Source organism: Diaporthe citri (genome assembly GCF_014595645.1).
Source record: "Diaporthe citri strain NFHF-8-4 chromosome Unknown scaffold_10, whole genome shotgun sequence".
Classification (NCBI taxonomy): Eukaryota; Fungi; Ascomycota; class Sordariomycetes; order Diaporthales; family Diaporthaceae; genus Diaporthe; species Diaporthe citri.
In genome coordinates, this window is record NW_025064855.1 from 1,202,804 (window position 1) to 1,220,921 (window position 18,118).

The 18,118-nt window shown below is 57.1% G+C and overlaps 7 protein-coding genes across 7 annotated transcripts; 4 read left to right on the plus strand and 3 right to left on the minus strand.

Moving 5' to 3' along the window:
* Positions 1 to 241: 241 nt before the first annotated feature.
* On the plus strand, positions 242 to 1,830 carry INS49_003529 (uncharacterized protein; the record flags this gene model as incomplete). The annotated part of the gene is made up of 4 exons (XM_043164323.1): positions 242 to 498; positions 566 to 1,098; positions 1,191 to 1,378; positions 1,450 to 1,830. The coding sequence occupies 4 exons, from the start codon at positions 242 to 244 to the stop codon at positions 1,828 to 1,830; spliced, it is 1,359 nt and encodes a 452-aa protein (XP_043019088.1).
* Positions 1,831 to 2,176: 346 nt separating this feature from the next.
* On the minus strand, positions 2,177 to 4,250 carry INS49_003530 (uncharacterized protein; the record flags this gene model as incomplete). Its single annotated transcript, XM_043164324.1, has 4 exons — positions 2,177 to 2,257; positions 2,328 to 3,574; positions 3,625 to 3,806; positions 3,865 to 4,250. The coding sequence occupies 4 exons, from the start codon at positions 4,248 to 4,250 to the stop codon at positions 2,177 to 2,179; spliced, it is 1,896 nt and encodes a 631-aa protein (XP_043019089.1).
* A 514-nt stretch (positions 4,251 to 4,764) lies between these two features.
* On the plus strand, positions 4,765 to 5,650 carry INS49_003531 (uncharacterized protein; the record flags this gene model as incomplete). Its single annotated transcript, XM_043164325.1, has 2 exons — positions 4,765 to 5,417; positions 5,482 to 5,650. The coding sequence occupies 2 exons, from the start codon at positions 4,765 to 4,767 to the stop codon at positions 5,648 to 5,650; spliced, it is 822 nt and encodes a 273-aa protein (XP_043019090.1).
* Positions 5,651 to 6,056: 406 nt separating this feature from the next.
* On the minus strand, positions 6,057 to 11,008 carry INS49_003532 (uncharacterized protein; the record flags this gene model as incomplete). Its single annotated transcript, XM_043164326.1, has 7 exons — positions 6,057 to 8,495; positions 8,568 to 8,807; positions 8,868 to 9,257; positions 9,436 to 9,591; positions 9,665 to 9,791; positions 9,853 to 9,920; positions 9,992 to 11,008. The coding sequence occupies 7 exons, from the start codon at positions 11,006 to 11,008 to the stop codon at positions 6,057 to 6,059; spliced, it is 4,437 nt and encodes a 1,478-aa protein (XP_043019091.1).
* A 705-nt stretch (positions 11,009 to 11,713) lies between these two features.
* On the minus strand, positions 11,714 to 12,543 carry INS49_003533 (uncharacterized protein; the record flags this gene model as incomplete). The annotated part of the gene is made up of 3 exons (XM_043164327.1): positions 11,714 to 11,887; positions 11,937 to 12,439; positions 12,504 to 12,543. The coding sequence occupies 3 exons, from the start codon at positions 12,541 to 12,543 to the stop codon at positions 11,714 to 11,716; spliced, it is 717 nt and encodes a 238-aa protein (XP_043019092.1).
* Positions 12,544 to 13,381: 838 nt separating this feature from the next.
* Positions 13,382 to 14,278, plus strand: INS49_003534 (uncharacterized protein; the record flags this gene model as incomplete). The annotated part of the gene is made up of 1 exon (XM_043164328.1): positions 13,382 to 14,278. One exon carries the CDS (start codon positions 13,382 to 13,384, stop codon positions 14,276 to 14,278), a length of 897 nt encoding a protein of 298 aa, XP_043019093.1.
* Positions 14,279 to 15,119: 841 nt separating this feature from the next.
* On the plus strand, positions 15,120 to 16,595 carry INS49_003535 (uncharacterized protein; the record flags this gene model as incomplete). The annotated part of the gene is made up of 1 exon (XM_043164329.1): positions 15,120 to 16,595. One exon carries the CDS (start codon positions 15,120 to 15,122, stop codon positions 16,593 to 16,595), a length of 1,476 nt encoding a protein of 491 aa, XP_043019094.1.
* Between the last annotated feature and the right edge of the window lie 1,523 nt (positions 16,596 to 18,118).

The following is an 18,118-nucleotide window of genomic DNA, read 5'->3' on the forward strand; positions in this document are numbered from 1 at the left end:
CCACTAGGCTGGCCTCGTTGTTTAGCGAGCGCTCTATTTTGTCCGAAATGGGGGCCGTCTATGCCTCTATACGAAATCAATCGACCGATATGTCGGCCAATGGCCACCCGACCACTGCGTCTGCCTACACTACGCGCGTAATAAATGTATAAGTACGTAGCACGCTTACGCACAGGAACATGCATGCTCTGGGGTTGCCCTCCCAGGTCTCGAGTCTCGTACTGCGCCATTGCCCTTCACGATGCGTCTCATTTTCTGGCAGGCACTTAGCGTTCTCCTCGTGAGCGTGTTGGCCACGGGCCTATCCAAGCCTCATGAGAAGAGGTTCCCCCAGGACATCCACGAGCGGACCATCCTGCAGAATGGCCAGGTCCGCCCCACCGACTACCCGGACACCCGCATCGACCCTGCAGAATATTCCTTCAACACCTACCTCCCGGATGCTGCCGAGATCTCGTACAAGGGTAGATGGGACTCGAAATATGTGTCCTGGTGGAGGTAAGCTCGACATCACTGAAAATCCCACCTTCGCGCGTAGCGGATATTGTACTAACACCAGAAACAGCGCACCTGGGATCAGGTTCGGCTACACCGGCCAGACGGTAGCCGTCAGCTTCGGCAACCTCACATCGGACGGCGTGCTGGTGGGCTACCGCATCGCCGGGCTGGACTGGCAGTTCACCAACATCACCGCGGGCGCCACGCACCTGCTGGTCACGCCAGACACGCCGGGGTCAAACCTGACCTACCCGATCTCGCCCGTGACCTTCGAGCTGCGCGTGACCAACTGGGCCTACGGCATCCAGCTCTCCGCCGTCCACGTCGCCGAGGGCGAGGGCCTGGTGCGCGTCCCGGACTACGGCCGCAGGGTCGAGTTCATCGGCGACAGCCTGACGAGCGGCATGTACACGACGTACGAGGGCCTGTCGAGCTTCGGGTACGGCATAGGCGCCGGCCTGGGCGGGTCCGAGTACAGCGTTACTGCGTACCCGGGGATTTGTGTGAGCGATCAGAACTGCTGGGGTAATGTGCGCGGGCAGTCGCGACAGTGGTTCTACAGCTGTGACACGAGTGGGAGGGCCGTCGAGCAGTACGGAGGTGAGCAGAGAATTCTGCGTTTTTGGTTCCCCTCTTTGCGTAGTGGGAGATATTGTCGCGGGCACAAAAGCAGCCACTAACCAGTGCCGTAGCGAACCTCGAGAACGCAGAGCCCTGGGATTTCTCGAAGCACCCGGCCGCCGACCTCGTAGTTATCAACATCGGCACGAATGACCAGAACGCCTACAACAACGTCTCTGCGCAGACGTACCAGGACAGCCTCACCCGTCTCATCCAAGGCGTCCATGGCGTCTGGCCTAATGCCCAGGTCGTCCTCATGGTAAGCAACGTCCAGGGGCGGGCCCCAAGTACACAGCCGGCATGACGTGCCCTTGCTCACACCCCCAACAGACCCTCTGGCTCGGCTTCTACCAGTACGGCAACAGCTACTTCCCCAACTCGCCCGACGGCTTCGAGCCGCAGGTGCGCGCCGTGCACGACTACTTCAACTCGCCCGCGTACCTGGCGAGCCCCGTGGTGTACAACGCCGTGACGAACCGGACGTGGCACCTCAACACGACGAGCGAGCCCTTCCTGCACCTGCTCAACACGAGCGGCATCCTGCAGCACAACGACATCGGGCCCCAATACCACCCCACCGACGTCGGCGCCGTCAAGGTCGCCAGCCACGCCCTGCAGTATATTAAACTAGTGCTCGGCTGGGAGCTGCTGGCCACCGGCCCCGAGATCCAGCACGAGACGCTGTACTGGAACGACGAGCAGAGCTACTAGACCCTCTCGGGTACCGAGGTGGAAGGTGTTATTGTGCGGTATGGGAGGGTAGTTTAGGATATCGTAGGGCACTTTATCACGGCTTTCGTCTTGAATCGTCGGTGCCGGGTAGCCTTGTGTATCTTACCAATCGTCATGTGAGAAACATATGTAATTCTCACAAATGTGTCGCTCGCAACGCGAATCAGTTCTCTCCGCAGAGAACACGCCTAGACTGTGGCATCTTTTCACGGCACGCTGAAGTGCGGTGTATTATATTCCCGCTACATAAGCCAAGGCCACAACATTCGCTAGCCATGGACGGCCTGCAGACAAGGTGCGCCGGTCGGCTAACCACGGAGACACCCTAGTTCTTACCGGCATCTTCCTTCAGCGACACGATCCTGTTCAGGACGATCTTGTCATCCGTGCTGTCGGTGTCCAGAGCCTGTGGGAAGTGCGTATTAGCAAATAATCGATATCAATAAAATCAGTAGCAGCCTGGGGTAATAACTCACAAAATAAGCCACCCGCATTCCCTGGAACCGGACGGACTCTGGGCCCCCCTTGCCAAGCTCGCTCTCGCCCGCCGCCTCGGGCCAGGGCGCGCGCCGCCTGACCTCGTCAATGCCGGACTCGATGATCGCGTCCGGGTAGACCACCTCGCTCTCCGGGTTGAGGTCGCTCAGGAAGCCGCCCTCGACGGCGCTCGGGTTGTCGCTCTTGAAGAGCGGGTTGTGCACGCGCACCTCGCAGCGGCGGGAGCCGTCCGTGCCGACCCACTGGATGTACGTCTTGGCCCTCTTCGCCTCGCGGTCGAACACGGCGCGCACCTCCGTGACCTTGCCGGTCGCTTCGTCCTTGGTGAAGGAGGTCGCCTTGATGGGGTAGGGGATCTGGAGTAGCCCGACGGTCTTGCCGGGGGCCAGACGGAAGTAGCTGGGGTCGTCGACCTCGCGGAAGTCGGAGCGGTCGATGTACACGGTCTTGGTGAGCTTGACGGTGTGGCTGCCCATGGCAGGGTTCTTTGGCGAGAACGGCAGCGTGAGCTCCTTGCCTTCTTCAGTGCCGATGTCCTCGATGACAACCGGGATGGGGTCCAGAACCAGCATAAGCCGCGGTACTGTGCGCTCCAGGTATTTCCGGATCGACTGCTCGAACCTGACAATCTGGATGACAGTGGCGTTGGTAGTAACACCAAGTTCGTTGACAAACTCGAGAATCGCACCTGGGGGGACACCCCTCCGCTTGATCGCCATCAGTGTGTACAGCCTTGGGTCGTCCCAACCTCGCACAATCTTGTCCTCCACTAGCTTTAGAATCTTCCGCTTCGAGAGGACAGTGCCGCTGAGGGAAAGGCGCCCGTACTCGCGCTGCATGGGCTCGTAGACTTCCAGAGTCTTGTTCAGCCACTCGTAGCTTACCCTGCTCAGGATGAACTCAGTTGTGCATAGCGAGTGAGTGATGCCCTCGAACGAATCGCATAGACAATGGGTGAAGTCGTAGGTTGGGTAGATCTTCCAAGTGTCTCCTGTGCGGTGATGAGGCTTGTCCAGGACGCGATAGGCCGCGAGATCCCACATCTGGGGGTTGCCGTCTGTTATGTCCTGCTTCATGCGGAGGAATGCTTCCCTGGGCTGGTATTTGCCGTCCCTCATATCTCTGAATTTCTGGAGGTTTTCTTCCGCGGACTGGTCCGCATGTTTGCATCGATATCGAGGACTCTCGCCCTTCTCACCGCCACGCTGCAGCTTGATTTCCGCGTCTGGGATCTTGTCAGCTAAGAACTTCCTTCCTGGGTGACATCTCACGAACCGTCACAGTGGCATACATATGCCTTGCTTAGCCCTATCAGCTTCTCCGCGAGGTCGTATAGCTTCTGGAAGTTGTCGCTAGAGTAGGTGATCTTGTAAGGTTTGAACCCGAGCCACCGAATGGTGTCCAGGATGGCAGTGAAGTAGACCTCCTCTTCTGCTTCGGGATTGGTGTCGTCGTATCTGCAGAGATAGCAGTTTCAGCGGCATGAAATATAGTTAACAGGGCATAATAAATTACCTTAGGTAGCACTCGCCGCCGTGGAATCTCGCGAAGCCAAAGTTGACTGCGATTGCTTTCGCGTGGCCGATGTGCAAGAATCCGTTTGGTTCAGGAGGGAATCGCGTGAAGACCGGCTTCATGGGCCTCTTTTCGAACACTTCAGCGAGGAAGCCCTGCTTGAACATGGCATCGGTGTCGATGACCTCCTCCTGCTTCTCCTTGGGCTTTGGTGGGGCCTTCTTCTCTGCCGGAGGCGCATCCTTCGCAATGGCTTCCTTGGCAGCCTTCTTTGCTCTCTTCTGCATTCTCTTCTTCAGCTCCCCCTTAGATACCATCTCTCCAGTCTCCTCGTCAAGCTGGAGCTTCGCCATGGCGGCATTGGCATTCTCGACCTTGTCCGCCATCGTGGGAGGTTTTGGAGGGGTAGACGGATACAATCAGGCGGGTGGGTGCGATTGCTGGAGCCAATTGGTGTTGTGCTGTAGGTTCCTGGGTGCAGGATGTGCTTATGATGTCTCGATGGTCCAATAGAAGGAAATTTGACGGCTCGATCGTCCGGCGGTCGTTGTTGAAGTGTTTGATCGCTGGCCGAGATGACTCAAAATTCCAAGCCGCAAATCCATCCAACACACGGTTGAAAGAACGAGGGGCGGTGCCCCTGATAAGATAAGCACTGTAGATCATGGTCTAAGCCCGCGGGACCGTTCAAGCTGACCCCTGCAGGCTGTGGAGCTGCGTGTAGCTACCTCCCCCGCTGTCGTCATCCCTATCCCTCCTGTTGGCCCATTATGTTGTCAGCATTCGTAACCTCAACTCTACAAACAACCACCTGCAGGCAACTGCAACTTTGGACATCGCAAGTTGGCGTCCTCCTGCCGGTCGATGTTTTTGCGCCGCTTTGCAACCAAATCAATCAAGATGTCGCTCCTCACGGCCGATGAGATCCCAACCCTCTCCTTGCTCTACAAGCTAGGCAAGCTCCCGTCGACGCCATCGGGCACCAAGATCCCGACGACCCTCTCCTTCAAGCCCGCCGGGCCCATCACCCCTTCCAAGGCGCTCAACGACCGCGTGTGCCTCGTGCGACACGATATCACGAAACTCGAGGTCGATGCAATCACCAACGCGGCCAACAAGTCGCTTCGAGGCGGCGGCGGCATCGACGGCGCTATTCACGCCGCGGCTGGCCCTGGCCTCCTGGCAGAGTGCCGCACTCTTGGAGGGTGCAAGACTGGCGACGCGAAGATCACTGGTGGACACGACCTGCCCGCAAAGAAGGTCATCCACGCCGTCGGCCCCATCTACGACCCCATCGAGCCCCAGGAGAGCGAGGAACTTTTGACTTCGGCCTACAACAAGGTGCTGAACTTGGCGGTGGACTCTGAGTGCAAGACCTTGGCCCTGTGCGGTATCAGCACGGGCATCTATGGCTACCCCCCTCTTGAGGCTGCTCCCGTCGCCATCTCCACTGTCAAGAAGTTTTTGGAGAGCGAGAAGGGCCAGAAGTTGGAGAAGATCGTCTTTGTCACGTGGGTAAAGCAGGATGTTGAGTCTTACGCCCACTACCTGCCGTAAGTGTATCAGATTTGGGAGATATACACTGTGAACACGAACCAGAGACTAATTATGTACTAGTGTTTACTTCCCTCCAGTTCAAGACGCCGCTAAGATCGAGCCGAAGGACGAGGCGGAGGCCGACCCCGAAGACGTCGAGGCCGCGAAGGAAATCGCCAGCAAGCTACCCGACGTCCCCACCTCTGAGCCCGGCGAATCCGAGCACCCCGAAAAGAAGCAGAAGCAGTGATTTTGTCAGTTTGGAGATGCATTCAACGGAGTCCAGGGATCGCAATCGGGGCAAGGTTGGGGCGTTACGGAATGGAACATTTGGTCGGGCACGTGACTTGTGACTGGTGCTTTCGCATAGCCAGCATGCCATCTTGAAATACCCCTGAAGCTGTCGTCATGGCCGGCGGGATACTTCGTATACGCCTCGGCTAACAAGTGACAGAGAAGACAGCAATGAATTTAATGAGAGCTTTCCGAGAATGACCTCGTGCTGATACTATACATCCCGCAGACATAGAGAGCATACGCCCTTCGACTCTTCCTTCCAAGTCACCCATAACAACAGCCACCTGTCGTAAGGCCCTTTAGTCTCTTCAAAAGTCATGCGGATCATCCACGCGTTCGCGCCCGGGTTCGCATTGAATCTAAGGCGCGGGGGATGGCTGCTGGCCCTGGGATCCCCCTGGAGGCGGGGCTGGTGCCCAATCCTGGAGAAATGGTGGTATCTCTGGAGGAGGGGAATGTCGTGGTGCTTCTGGGGGGTAACCCTGCTGCGGGCCCTGAATTCCCCCTTGAGGGGGGAATGGTGGCTGTGGAGGGACAAACTGCTGCGGGCCCTGGAACAGTTGAGGCGGAGGCGCCACTGGAGGAGGAAACACGTCCGGCCCCTGATATCCTCCCGGAGGCGGGAATGGTGGTGCCTGCGGGGGAGGGAACACGTCGGGACCCTGGAATCCTCCTCCGGGCGGAAATGGATTCTGTGGAGGAGTGGGAACAACCTGCGGCTGGTACTGAGGTTGTCCGACGGGGTCATAGAGCTGGTTTGCCGGGGCGGTGCCTGCCCCGGGCGCCTGCATTCCGACCTGCTGCGCGGCCATATTCCCCAGCGTGGCGTACGGGTCCGGCCCCAGCGCCGACTGCCTGATCAGGGCCTCCATCTGCTGGTTGGCCATGCTGTTCTGCGCGGCGGACCTGCCGAAGAGGTTGTTGGCGCCCGGCACGTTGTTGTTTATCAGGCCCGACCCGTTCGGCCCCGCGACGGTCTGCAGGGCCCGGTTGTAGATTGACGGGACGACGTGCCCTGCTATCGCTGGGTCGGCTTGAACCTGGCGTCCTCTCTCATTGACGAGGGCCCTGATAGCATCGAGTGCGTTGGGCCCGTTCAGAGGCTGGCCGGAAAACTGGAGCTGGAAATCAGGCGGAGCACCGGGCGCCTGCGCCGTCTGGCTGAGCCCTTGCATCAGACCTCTGAAGGCGGCGTCGGGGTCCGCCTGGAATTGCCCGCCGGGGAGTTGGACGTCACCACCTGGGGTGAAGCCTGGGGCCAAGGCGGCGACAAGGCTCTGGCCTTGGGCTTGAGCCTGCGCTGCCGCCATGGGATTCACCGACGGGCCCGCCTCGGTCGGGATGTTTGCCCGGTGGAACCGGGTGAGGCCGGTCCTCGGATCCCGGTACGGCACGAAACCTGACGCCTCGGCGTACACCGTCTGCCAGGGGTTGATCTGCCCCCGCGCCGAGACTGTGTTGAAGCGCTGGACGCGCATGGTGGCATCAGGCATGGCCTGGTTCGGCTGCAACAACCCCGGGTTCATCAACATTCTTGTCACATTATCTGCTGAAGGCGGGTGTTGCCGCGCCATCTCCATTTGATGACGCTGCTTGATGGCGTTGACGAAATCCGATGCACTGGTCAGTCTCGCGTTGAGATCTGCATCTGGTGTGCCCTCGCCCGGATTCCTGAGCCTCTCGCCTCGCTCGAGTATCGCTATCCACCCTTGTGCTATTGTCAGCAGTGGCCCTGTTAACCTGCGTAGTTGCTGCTTCGCCGTCTTTTCGATCCTCTGCGCGGTATCCGTGGCGGTGATAGGCTTGATGTACTTGAGGTCCTGTATGTTGAAGACATAGGCCAGGGGGTTCTGATCGAACGATAGTCTTACTGGCCGGATGGCGTGCTGGATCGCTACGAACTTCTCCCTCAGCACCCTCCTTGCGTTGTCCAACAAATCCACGGCTTGGTCGTTTTGGCTTATTCTTGCAAGAACCGCCGGATCGGTGGATTCGAACACATCCAAGAATTGAATGCAGTCAGCAGCGATCTGGCTGTGAATTGCATCCAGGCGGAGACACAAGTTTATGGCATAGAAGGTCAGGATGTCAGTCTTTGTTTGAAAATCCGTTTGTTTATGATAATCGGCAGTAATGAGCTGATAGGTCGCCACCTCATGGCTCAGGGCTCTGTGCATCTTGGACATGGCGGCGAAGGCTTCCCTGAAATACTTGAATTCGATAGGCGGCGGGGGGTTCGACGAGGGCTGCGCCGGGTGGACTTCGTTGTAGAGCTGTTGCAGGTACGCAACTAGTTGGTCGGCTTTGGCTTTGCAGTCGTTTCGTTTGGTCCACAGCAGCTTGTCCGCCAACTTCCAGTCACTGTGCTGTTTTCTCCACCGGACCATGCACGCTTTTGGCTCAACAGCCAGGTAGGCCAGTTGATTGAGCCATTGCCAGAGCAGGCCGTGCTCGTCGTCATACTGGACTCGTTCCGATACGTCTTGCATCCATCGCCTCGCTGGAACACCGAATCGAAGTTCAATCTGTCTCCACTTGAAGACTGACCAGCTGCCATACGCTCTTGGAGCGTCCAAGGGCCAAATCTTCATTGCCTCCGGGCCCCATTTCTGCAGCTCTTGGTCCCAGAAACTCTGGGTGAAAAATCTCTCGAACATGGCGAAGGGTATGGCCTTGTAAACGGGTTGTTGAAGTGGCGGCCATGAGTTGAAGGAAACCATGGTCAAAACCTCCAAGAGAAACCGCGACTGTGGGAGGAAGTCACCCTTACCCAGACTGTCTGGAGCGCCACCCCAATACTAAGTTCAGAAAAAGAAATAATATCAGCATCTAATGGCGAACTGGCCAAACCAATGGGGATCCATGCTCACCAGATTTTCAGTTGCCCAGCCTTCTTCACAATCATCCTCGTCTTCGAGGTAATCGTGGCCCTCGTCTTGTTTTTGTATCAGGTCCATGTCAAGATCCTCGTCGTTCCACACCTGTCGGTATCCAAACACTTGCAAGAGATTTAGCGCCTCATCGCCGATCTGGGCCGCCCAAGTGGGGTTGAACCTCAACCACAATCTGTCCACGTGAAATAATTGGGCTCGAGCGAATACTATGGCATGCTGTTTGAGCGAGCGAGGTTAGCAACTGACCAAAGACATTGCCCTTTCTCATCCACGCACACAAAGTTCATGCACCATGGTCGAGGCCAGGGTGAAACTGCAGGCCGCCTTCTCAGCTTGAGAATACTCTTCAATCAGCAGTGGCCATATATAATCCACGCTGAGGCTTATACGGATTACGAAAGGCCGGTTATGTTCCTCGCGCTCGGCTTGTATATCTGTCCATGCCATCTGGTGCTCGTCTGCCATAGTCTGTCCGGCATTGTCGGTGTACCTTGCGTTAAGCTGCCAAACGAGACACTCCTTCAGGATCTCGCAGACCCAGCGGACCGACTCGAACCCCATCTCCTTCAATCGCGCTATCTCCGGGTAGAACTCATCCGGATCTTCCTCTAGGTGTACGGCGAAGTAGTCTTTGCGCTCGACTCCCGCGTCGCGATGAACCTGACGCTGTGCGTATCGTCAGTAAAATACGAAAGGACCCTCCTGTCTCACGGGTCTCCTGCAATCTGCAACGGCTTCATCTTGGGAGCACAATGGCCTCGCACGGCGGCAGGTAACCCCATCCCAAGCCAAGCCGCAGCAAAATGGACCGGCGGATAATAGTTAAGTGAATGGGGGACCATACTATATCTTGTTGCTCATTACCAGCCTGCCTCGAATCCTGACATGGGCGCATCCTGTAAATATCTGCCCAGGCCCATGTTGCTGGGTGATCGCTGTTGAGGATCATTGTAGCCAGCTGAAGTGCGGGTTGGATAGCGAGCCAGAAGTAGTCATTCGCCTTGTAAAGTTGCTGTCAGTATGGTGTGTTGCGTTCCGCCGGGAGCAACTTTAGGGGGGAAAGAAACACTTACAGCACAGTATTCGCCTTGTTGTCCTGGGAAATTGTACACTTTTCTTGAGTCGAGGGGCACGCCGAATCTTGGATTTGGGACGGTGGCCCGGTTGGTAGTCACCTCCCATTTGTCCTTGGTAAAGAAGCTGTGTTTGGCTTGGTCAACGCTTGATGTGCACCGATGTCGTCGTCGGTCTTCAAACTTACTCGTGTAATGGGGTGACCAGATCACTGTTCGCGGTCTTGTCCATTGTCCATACACCCGTCTCCACGAGCTGCGACCGATGGTGTCAGTGAGTTCTATTACCACGGGGGAGTTGCCAGTCGAGTTACAGCACATGCGTACCTCGTTGGATGTACTGCCACTGAACAGTATTCTCTGGTATTCATCCCGTAGTACCAACTTATCCAACCCGTCTATGTATTGCAAGAGGGCACCGGCAATTTGCGCATCACAGGCAGCACCTAAGGTCGGATTCACGTTTCCAGCAGCCACATGGTTGAGCACTCGTTTAAAATCGTCTTCGGTGGCCATGCCGCCCTGACCGGCCACGGCGTCCCGGTACCGATTAAACAGTGCATCGTAGTCGTCCCTATCAACCACGTTTCTTACGCCTTGGTTGCTCGGCGTCACCTGGGGGCTCCCAAGCTGGACGTTGAAGTTCCCCTGCGTCGGGGTGGCTCCCGACTTACCGTACATCGCGTCGTCCTTCATGGCGGGATCCACCCCATACCTTTTGGCGGCAGCCGTGAGGTCCCTCAGCCCGTCCTCGTCCCGGAGAGCGGGCCTTTGCGTCTGGAGGAACCCCTGCTTCGCGTACATTTGGTACTGTGGGTCATTGACGGGGTCCTGCCCAGGCTGCCCCGTGAAGATGAACCGGTTTGACCAGTCTGGGTCGGTCCATGGCGGCACAAATTCGACATATTGCATCTGACCTCCGGCGCCCGACGCTGCCATCTTCTGGAACATCTCTTTGCGGAATTGCCCAATTGGCAACGGCGCAGTTCGCACATCCGGCCGAGTCCAGACCCCATTGGGATCCAGGAAGGTGTACGGGTATAGGGAAATGAGCTGTCTAAGTCGGTCATCTTCCCTCCCAGTAAGAGGAGCTGGGACCGAGTCATCACCCTCATCTTCAGCGATATCGTGTAGTTCGTATGTTGCGGGAGAAAGAGGAAATTGTGGTGGGTAGATGTCATTCTGATCTCCGTACGATGAATGGTCGGACAACTCCTCCCCTGACTCGGAACCATCCTCATTTTCATCGTCGACATCATCCTGATCTTCGTCATCCTGTTCGCCGTAGAACTCGGCCGGGATTGGGCCACCCTGGCTACCGTACTGGCTACCGTACGGGTCCATGCTTATTTTCAACTGTCTTGATTGGCTTGATCTATTCGATATTGAACATGAAACCACCAGAAAGTAATTTGCTGCAGGTACCTGGATCTTCTCGCAATACAAGTTGACAATACGAGTCTATTTGGGCATCGGAAATCTTGATTGGCCTGGGCATTTTGTCCACCGGTACTATCATGCGGACAAAGCACCATCATTCTCAGTTGCTAGGTCCAGACTCGAGACTGAAAGAACTATAATTATCGGTACCGCTTCCGGAGAACATGTTCTCTCAATTCTTCTCACACAAAGCCTCAAGTATCTAATCCCGATGGTCGCCGTTTTGGCCAAGTGTGAGCTATTACGCACCTGTGCTATTGCCTAATCGTTTTTCCTTGAACTGTCACAAGAGACATATTATAATTGTCGATCCCACGTACTGTAGAAAAGTGTCCAACATATCTGCACTTTCGCTGACTCATGATATGTAGGCGCAGCCTTTACACGGATTGCATAACGGGCATGCCGTCCGTGTGGCTAAGCCCATCAATGAAACGAGATGACATTTACCGTGACATTTGTATTTCTGCTAATAGTGGCACTTCCACCATTCAATGTGTTTACAGCATCCGGAAATCGTATGGCCATCACTTGACTTGCGCATGTACTGATCACAGCTATCTAACAACCCGCTATTTTGCCGTAACTCAGTGCTTCGTGTCGCTAGAATCAGAATTGCACGGCAGGGGAGACAGCCCCATCAACCAGCAGGTTGGTGCCGCTCACGAAGCTCGCCCTGTCGCTCGCAAGCCACACGACCGCGTCCGCAACCTCCTGAGGCTTTCCCATCCTCCCCATCGGGTTCTCCTTGACCTGCTGCGCGAAGAACTCGGGCTTCTCCCTCTATGCTGCCCCAGATGCCGTCCTCAACATAAATGTTCCCGGGGCTGACGGAGTTGGCCCGGACGCCCGAGGGCGCGAGCCTGTGCGCCAGCTGCGAGGTGTAGTGCACCAGCGCGGCCTTGAACGCGCCGTAGGGCGAGGGCGCGGTGAAGTCGATGTAGCGGCCCGAGACGGAGGAGATGGTGACGACGCTGCCCCTGGACTCCTTGAGGTGGGGGGTCGCGGCGTCGATCAGGGTGTAGGTGCCCACGATGTCGGTCTGGTACGTCGAGTCCCAGTTCGCGCGGCTGTCGTCCACGGCCAGGGCGGAGACGTTGGACACGACGACGTCGATGCGGCTGCTGACCTTGGCGCACTGCTTGACCCACTCGGATACCTGCTCGGAGTTGGTGATGTCCACGGTGTGGCCGAGGGCTTTCCCCTGGCCGTAGGACGAAGACAGGGACTGCTCAGTGGCGACGACGTCCGGCTTGGTTCGGGAGCAGAAGTGCACGATGGCACCCTCGTCAAGGAACGACTTGACAATAGAGAGACCGATGCTCTTGGTGCCGCCTGGTCATGGTCAGAATCGGCTCGGCTGTTGTTGTTCCTGTCGTGAGATCGCATGCATGCGTACCTGTCACCAGCGCGACCTTTCCCTGGAGTCCGAGTTGCATATTCGTTGAGTTGAGATGTGAGCAAATCGAGTGAGTTTAGTTGAGGGAGGAATGAGGAGACGAACGTCGTTGAATTAGACTCGGCCAAGTTGCACAACTTGGAGGACAGGCCCACTGCCGTCGGGCGACCCGGTTGGAGGTGGAGGTACTAGCGCAAAAGAATTTCACATCTTGTCGACGGTGGCCATGCAAACCAACATTCAAAACTGGAACGTCCCTCAATCTTTTGGCGAAGTCTTGTCTCTGACACTCCCTTGGCTTGTGCTGCTGAGACGGTGTACCAGGCTGGCAGTTGCGTTGGTGAGCGCCGAACCCTGCTTGAGTCCAAACCCTCTGGTTGGGGGGGGGGCCTCATTTATCCAGGAGTATGTCTGCTTTCAGGGTTTTGTGAATCAAGGGTCCGAGTCCCATGTCTTTGTCTTCTACAGTGGTGACGTACCACAGTTGGTCTGTTTGCAATAGACAAATCCAATCCAATTCCCAGCATTATTCCTCGCCAGGCAATTGCCCCTTTTCAGTAAACATCCTCGCACGATTGGCTGAGATTGCCTTGTGGTTGCATCTTTTCTTGGCTTTGAAACATCTGTCCCCTGCAGGGGGAGGGATTCGTGCTACAACAAGCTGATGTTTCTTCGAGGATGCCTCAGGGCCAATCATTCGCAACCGCCAGGGACGGCCACCAGATCCAACGGCCAGACTTAAGGTCGGCCAGGACGCCCTTCGCCATGGCCATGGAGGCAGACCGTGGGAGCAACAAGCTCATTCTCTTGTTCATTCTTTCGTGCACCAACAAATTGGACGAAAATTGCAGGCCAATTTTCCAGACCATTCATTCACTATGCACGCCCTTCACGCAACTCTTGTGACGCTTATCCTGTCCATCGTGGGCACCACCACAGCAGCCAGTGGCGATGGCGTGCCCCAGGCGACCAAGTACATCGACAGCAATTCAAACATCACATTCCTTGGCTACGCCAACAAGGGTTATCACTTCGGCATGGCACTGCCCTCCGACCCCAAAGACGATCTCATCGTACAGCTCGTCTCGCCCCTGAAGGACGGAGGCGGTTGGGGCGGTATCGACTTCGGCGCCTCCATGACAGGCCCCCTAATGGTCGTCGCCTGGCCCAACACGGCTAAGGCCAACACCGTAATGATCTCGCCCCGCGTCGCAACGGGCTACGAGATCGACAACGGCGCCAACGCCTACAATTCAAACCCCATCACCATCACTCAGATCCCAGACGGCACCTTTGTCAACGACACGCACGTCTCGGCCACTTTCGTTTGCGGGGGCTGCCTGAACGCGGACTCGTTCGGCGCCGCCAACAAGACGGCTACCTTTGGCTATGCCTACGCGTACGACCCCGTCGCGGACCCGGCGGACCCGGACACGAAGCTCTCGGACCACACGGCCAACGGGGAGCCGTACGGCGCCTTTGGCGTCACCGTCGCGCAGGCGCAGAGCGGCGAGTACTCCACCTGGGCTGCCATGACGGGGTCCGCCGCGGCGGCGTCTGGGACGGCTGCAGCAGGTGCCTCGGCGACGGGCGGGGCCGGTGCGGCTGCTGAGACTGGGTCTTCCTCTTCGTCGTCGTCGTCCTCATCATCTGGAGGCGGATCCTCTTCTTCTTCGTCAGACTATTCCGATGCTTCTGGCCTGAGTGGTGGTGCAATTTTCGCGCTGGCGGGCGTTGGCCTGATCTATGTTCTGCAGGCAGTTCAGATTCTTTGAGATACCCCTTTCTTCGTTCATTGTATGGGAGGCTAGATGTTGCTGGGGCATAACATTGAGCCCTGGTCCCTAACCGGATCTGGTCGTGGAGTTACTGGTCTTTTGTAGTGGTCAGGCTTGATCTGGAGTTTTCGGGGAGTTGCGCAGAGGCATTTTGCATCCATCTGGGAAGGAAAAGCCACCGGCAGCGGTGCGCATGCAGAGAGAGTCTAGGCGTATTTGAGAAATTTATATCCAAAGACAGACTTTGTATGATGTGACTGTATAATTTTGGACTGTGAGCCTACAAAAACTGACACTACAATTTCATTGTAACCCCTCCACAGTGGTACCGAGTCCCCCCTTTTTCGACTGGGTAGAAGAAGTCACAGCATTCAATAGACCCACGAAGATATTACCTCTGTATTGGGCTGTACAGGCCAGTCAAGGCAACCCTGGGCAATTCGCAGGGCCTCATATAAGCTGACACCTGCCTAATTTGTACTAACCTCAAGATTATTTCATCCTCGAGGTCCAACATCTCAAGGCCTGGAAGGACAAGTGATCCCACGTTTGTTTTGTTATTGCTGGGTCTGACATGCCCACATAGTAAAGAAAGACTTGTGTTTTCAGGGTCTCAAAGTTCTTGTCTATAGTCTGTTCGGAAGAGGTCCGCATCTGGTTTCCGCCTCTGCACGGTGTGTGCAGGTCTTGGCAGTGAATTGGATGCCTAATACTGGGGTCAAGGATCTGTGGGCACCGAAGAGCGAAGCCTGGGCCCTTTCGTGAAGACGCATACTTCTCACATAGTCCACTCCCGGATCGGCGTTTGAGACCTGCTGGAGTGAAGCATCTCACAACGATGGAGCCCACGCTGGAGTGGCTCCCAAACGAGCTGCTGGACCCCATACTGGCCGACCTCGACGTCCGCGACGTAGCCAGGCTGACGCAGTGCAGCAGGCGCCTCCGCGGGCGTCTTGAGGCAGAGCTCTACAAGGACACGGGTCGTGTCTCCCGGGCCACAGAGTGGGGCAGCAAGTCCGGCAACATCGACTGCCTGCGGGCGGCAGTGCGCCACGGCGGCGGGTTCGACGTCTTTGCGCTGTCCTTTGCGGCCAGGAAGGGTCAGCACGAGGCGTTTGCGTTCATGCTCGACCACGGTGCCCGCATCGAGGTCGTGCCCACGGACGACAGGACGCTCCGGCACCAGGTGTGGAAGCTGATGAGGTCGCTGAGCCAGCCGGGCAACTTTGGCATGATGAGGCGGTTTTACGAGGCTGGGCTGGACAGGCAGGCACGTGAGGCAGGTCTATGCCCGCAAGCTGTGTGGCCTCTGGGCAGGGTCATTGGGCACGGGGGGCCGGACGTGCTCGAGCGAGTTCAGCTGCTCTTGGACCGCGGAGGCATACGGCTGAACAGAAGCTGGCCTAACAGTGGCTCACTCATCTCTCTGGCCATCGCGGCTAATTCGCCGGACGTGGTCGACTTCCTCGTTTCCCACGGCGTCGACATTCACGGCAGGGAAGGGAACAAGCCAAGGTCCGTCGCCAGGTCAAGAGGTTGGCCTTGTCACGTGCCAGTCTTCGCCGCAGCACACGAGATGGCGAAGTCGGACCAAGGCGTCCTTATGATGCGCCTGGTCCTGCAGCATGGGGCGGATGTCAACCACCGCACCAAGGTTCTTCACTGGCCTCGGCAGGGGTACTGGGAGCAGACCGATTACTACTGCACCACGCCTCTGTTTGTGTTCCTTGACAGTGTCCGGTCTTGGAAAGACGGCTCAGGACAGGATATGATCGAAGGGCTCGAATTTCTCGCCAAGCACGGCGCATTGTTCCGGCTTCCTGACATGGAGGAGCCCGGAGACGTGGTGCCGCCGTACAGTTATACCAGACCCCCGCTGCCCATCGACCTGCTTTTGGGACGCTGGGGCTTGCAGACGCTCAACAGGCCGCGGTTCCTGGCGATCATCAGATTTCTCGTGAAGCACGGCTTGGATGGCGCAGGACTGTCGCCGGAGGAGGTGGCAGGCATCATAGCGCGAGATGCCGGGTCTAAAACTCTCACTTCTGAGTCGCCCGCTATGTTGAGGGGGCGCGGCTTGCTATTGGATGTCCTGCTGGAGAGCCGGACCGCGCTGGAGAGCACCAAAGTGCTCGACTGGCTGCTCATCAAAACCGGGCAGACAGTAGACAAGCTGCGTACAAGATATGGCCAGGCCTTAGATAGCCTGGCCTCTGCTGGAGCGACCACCGACCATGACCGTCTTTCCGATGGCAGCCTCAGATCTAACGAGGGTGTCAAATTGTTGGTGATGAGGGGAAGGCCGGCGGGATGACATGCACTCCTCAACTATACCTTGGAAACACTCATTTCAAGGTCCAAATGCACAAATGGTGGACGATGTGGTAGAACATAGAGTAAAATTTCCACATTTTGGAACGATCGATAATTCGACATAAAAAAGGCCACTAGGGATTTAGTTGGACATGGTCCCCAACGTTGCGCCGTCGCGTGAAGGGCCACGGGGTGGACGGGCTCCGAGCTAACAAGCCAAAACCTGGGGCCGCGAAAAATAGCAAGGGACCCGGGAATGGCAAGGGTGAGTGGCAGGGCCCTTGTCAATGGTCGTGTAAGCAGGAGGACGAGGGATGCAGGTGAGCGTGCCGTCCGCATTGTCATGGTAATAATAATAAGGTGGATGGGATCCTCGTGCCGCACCGGTGCAGAGGAGGGCTGACGGGCTGAGATGCTGACGGCTTGCAGGTCTACATGGGCTTACGCCGCACATAGCCCCGTGCAACGCAACGCACCGAGTTGTCTGTTGGGGCGGACAGCGTCGGGCGTGGAACAGGACGAACCAGGTGGATGCAATAAAATAGTCCCCCTGCTGGTCGACCTCAGTTGGCGGCAGGACGATGGTCGGAAGTGGCACTGCCCAGCCCAGCCGGGCGAGTTGTCTGTGTAGTGCCAGCTTGTGCCTGGCCCTCGTTTGGAATTACTGGGATGTTGCATGCTGCGACAGTCTGGCTGTGGTTCTAATCCTGGAGACCAGACAGTTGGGGCTCGGAGAACCCGTGGCGGACTGGCCTCACCCGACTGGCTCGAGCAAGAGACATCAGAGGAGCGTCGAGCCTGCCGTTCTATGGGCCGTCCGAAGCCACGCACACTTTGCATTCACACAGCAAATAAGCCGAACGCCGACGGTTCGCGATGGCTGTTGCGAGGGGAACAGGGCGCCAGCAAGGGGCAGGGCTCCATATCAAGACAGCTTATCATTGCTGATAACGAAAAAAGGAGACAGGTTTGAAACAGGGCTTGTTGTTCCCTCTCGACAGTGAATGTTGGTGGCTTGAGCCAAACTGCGAACAGTGACGTCGCCAGGCTGTACAGTATTGCAGTGTTCGAGTCGTGTCAATATTGACGAGGGCAAGTGGCAAAGTTTATCGATGAGAAAGTGTGTTGTGCCTGTGCCTCGTGCTCTTGAGATGCACGCCGGACCAGTCACTGCCGACGGTGACGGACGGTGATGTCGAATCCAGACGGACGGAAAAGTGAAAATGCCACCCACGACCTCAACCCGCCGCCCACTTGCCCCTCCGGGCTGCCGCATGAAATTTGCCGCCCTCACCGCCTTGACGTGGTTCCTCATCCGGACTAGCGCCCCTGATCGATAAGCGATAACCAGCCAATCAATGGTGGGGTAATCCTGGACCAAGCAGGATCGGGTGGTGGCCACCCCCCATTGCCCCCCCACCCACCACAGCTCTCACAGTCCCCAACGGCTTGGACAGGCACAGCGGCGAGGGATTGATGACTTGGGAGACTGGACCGGGCTGGACTGGGCACCTTTGGACCCCT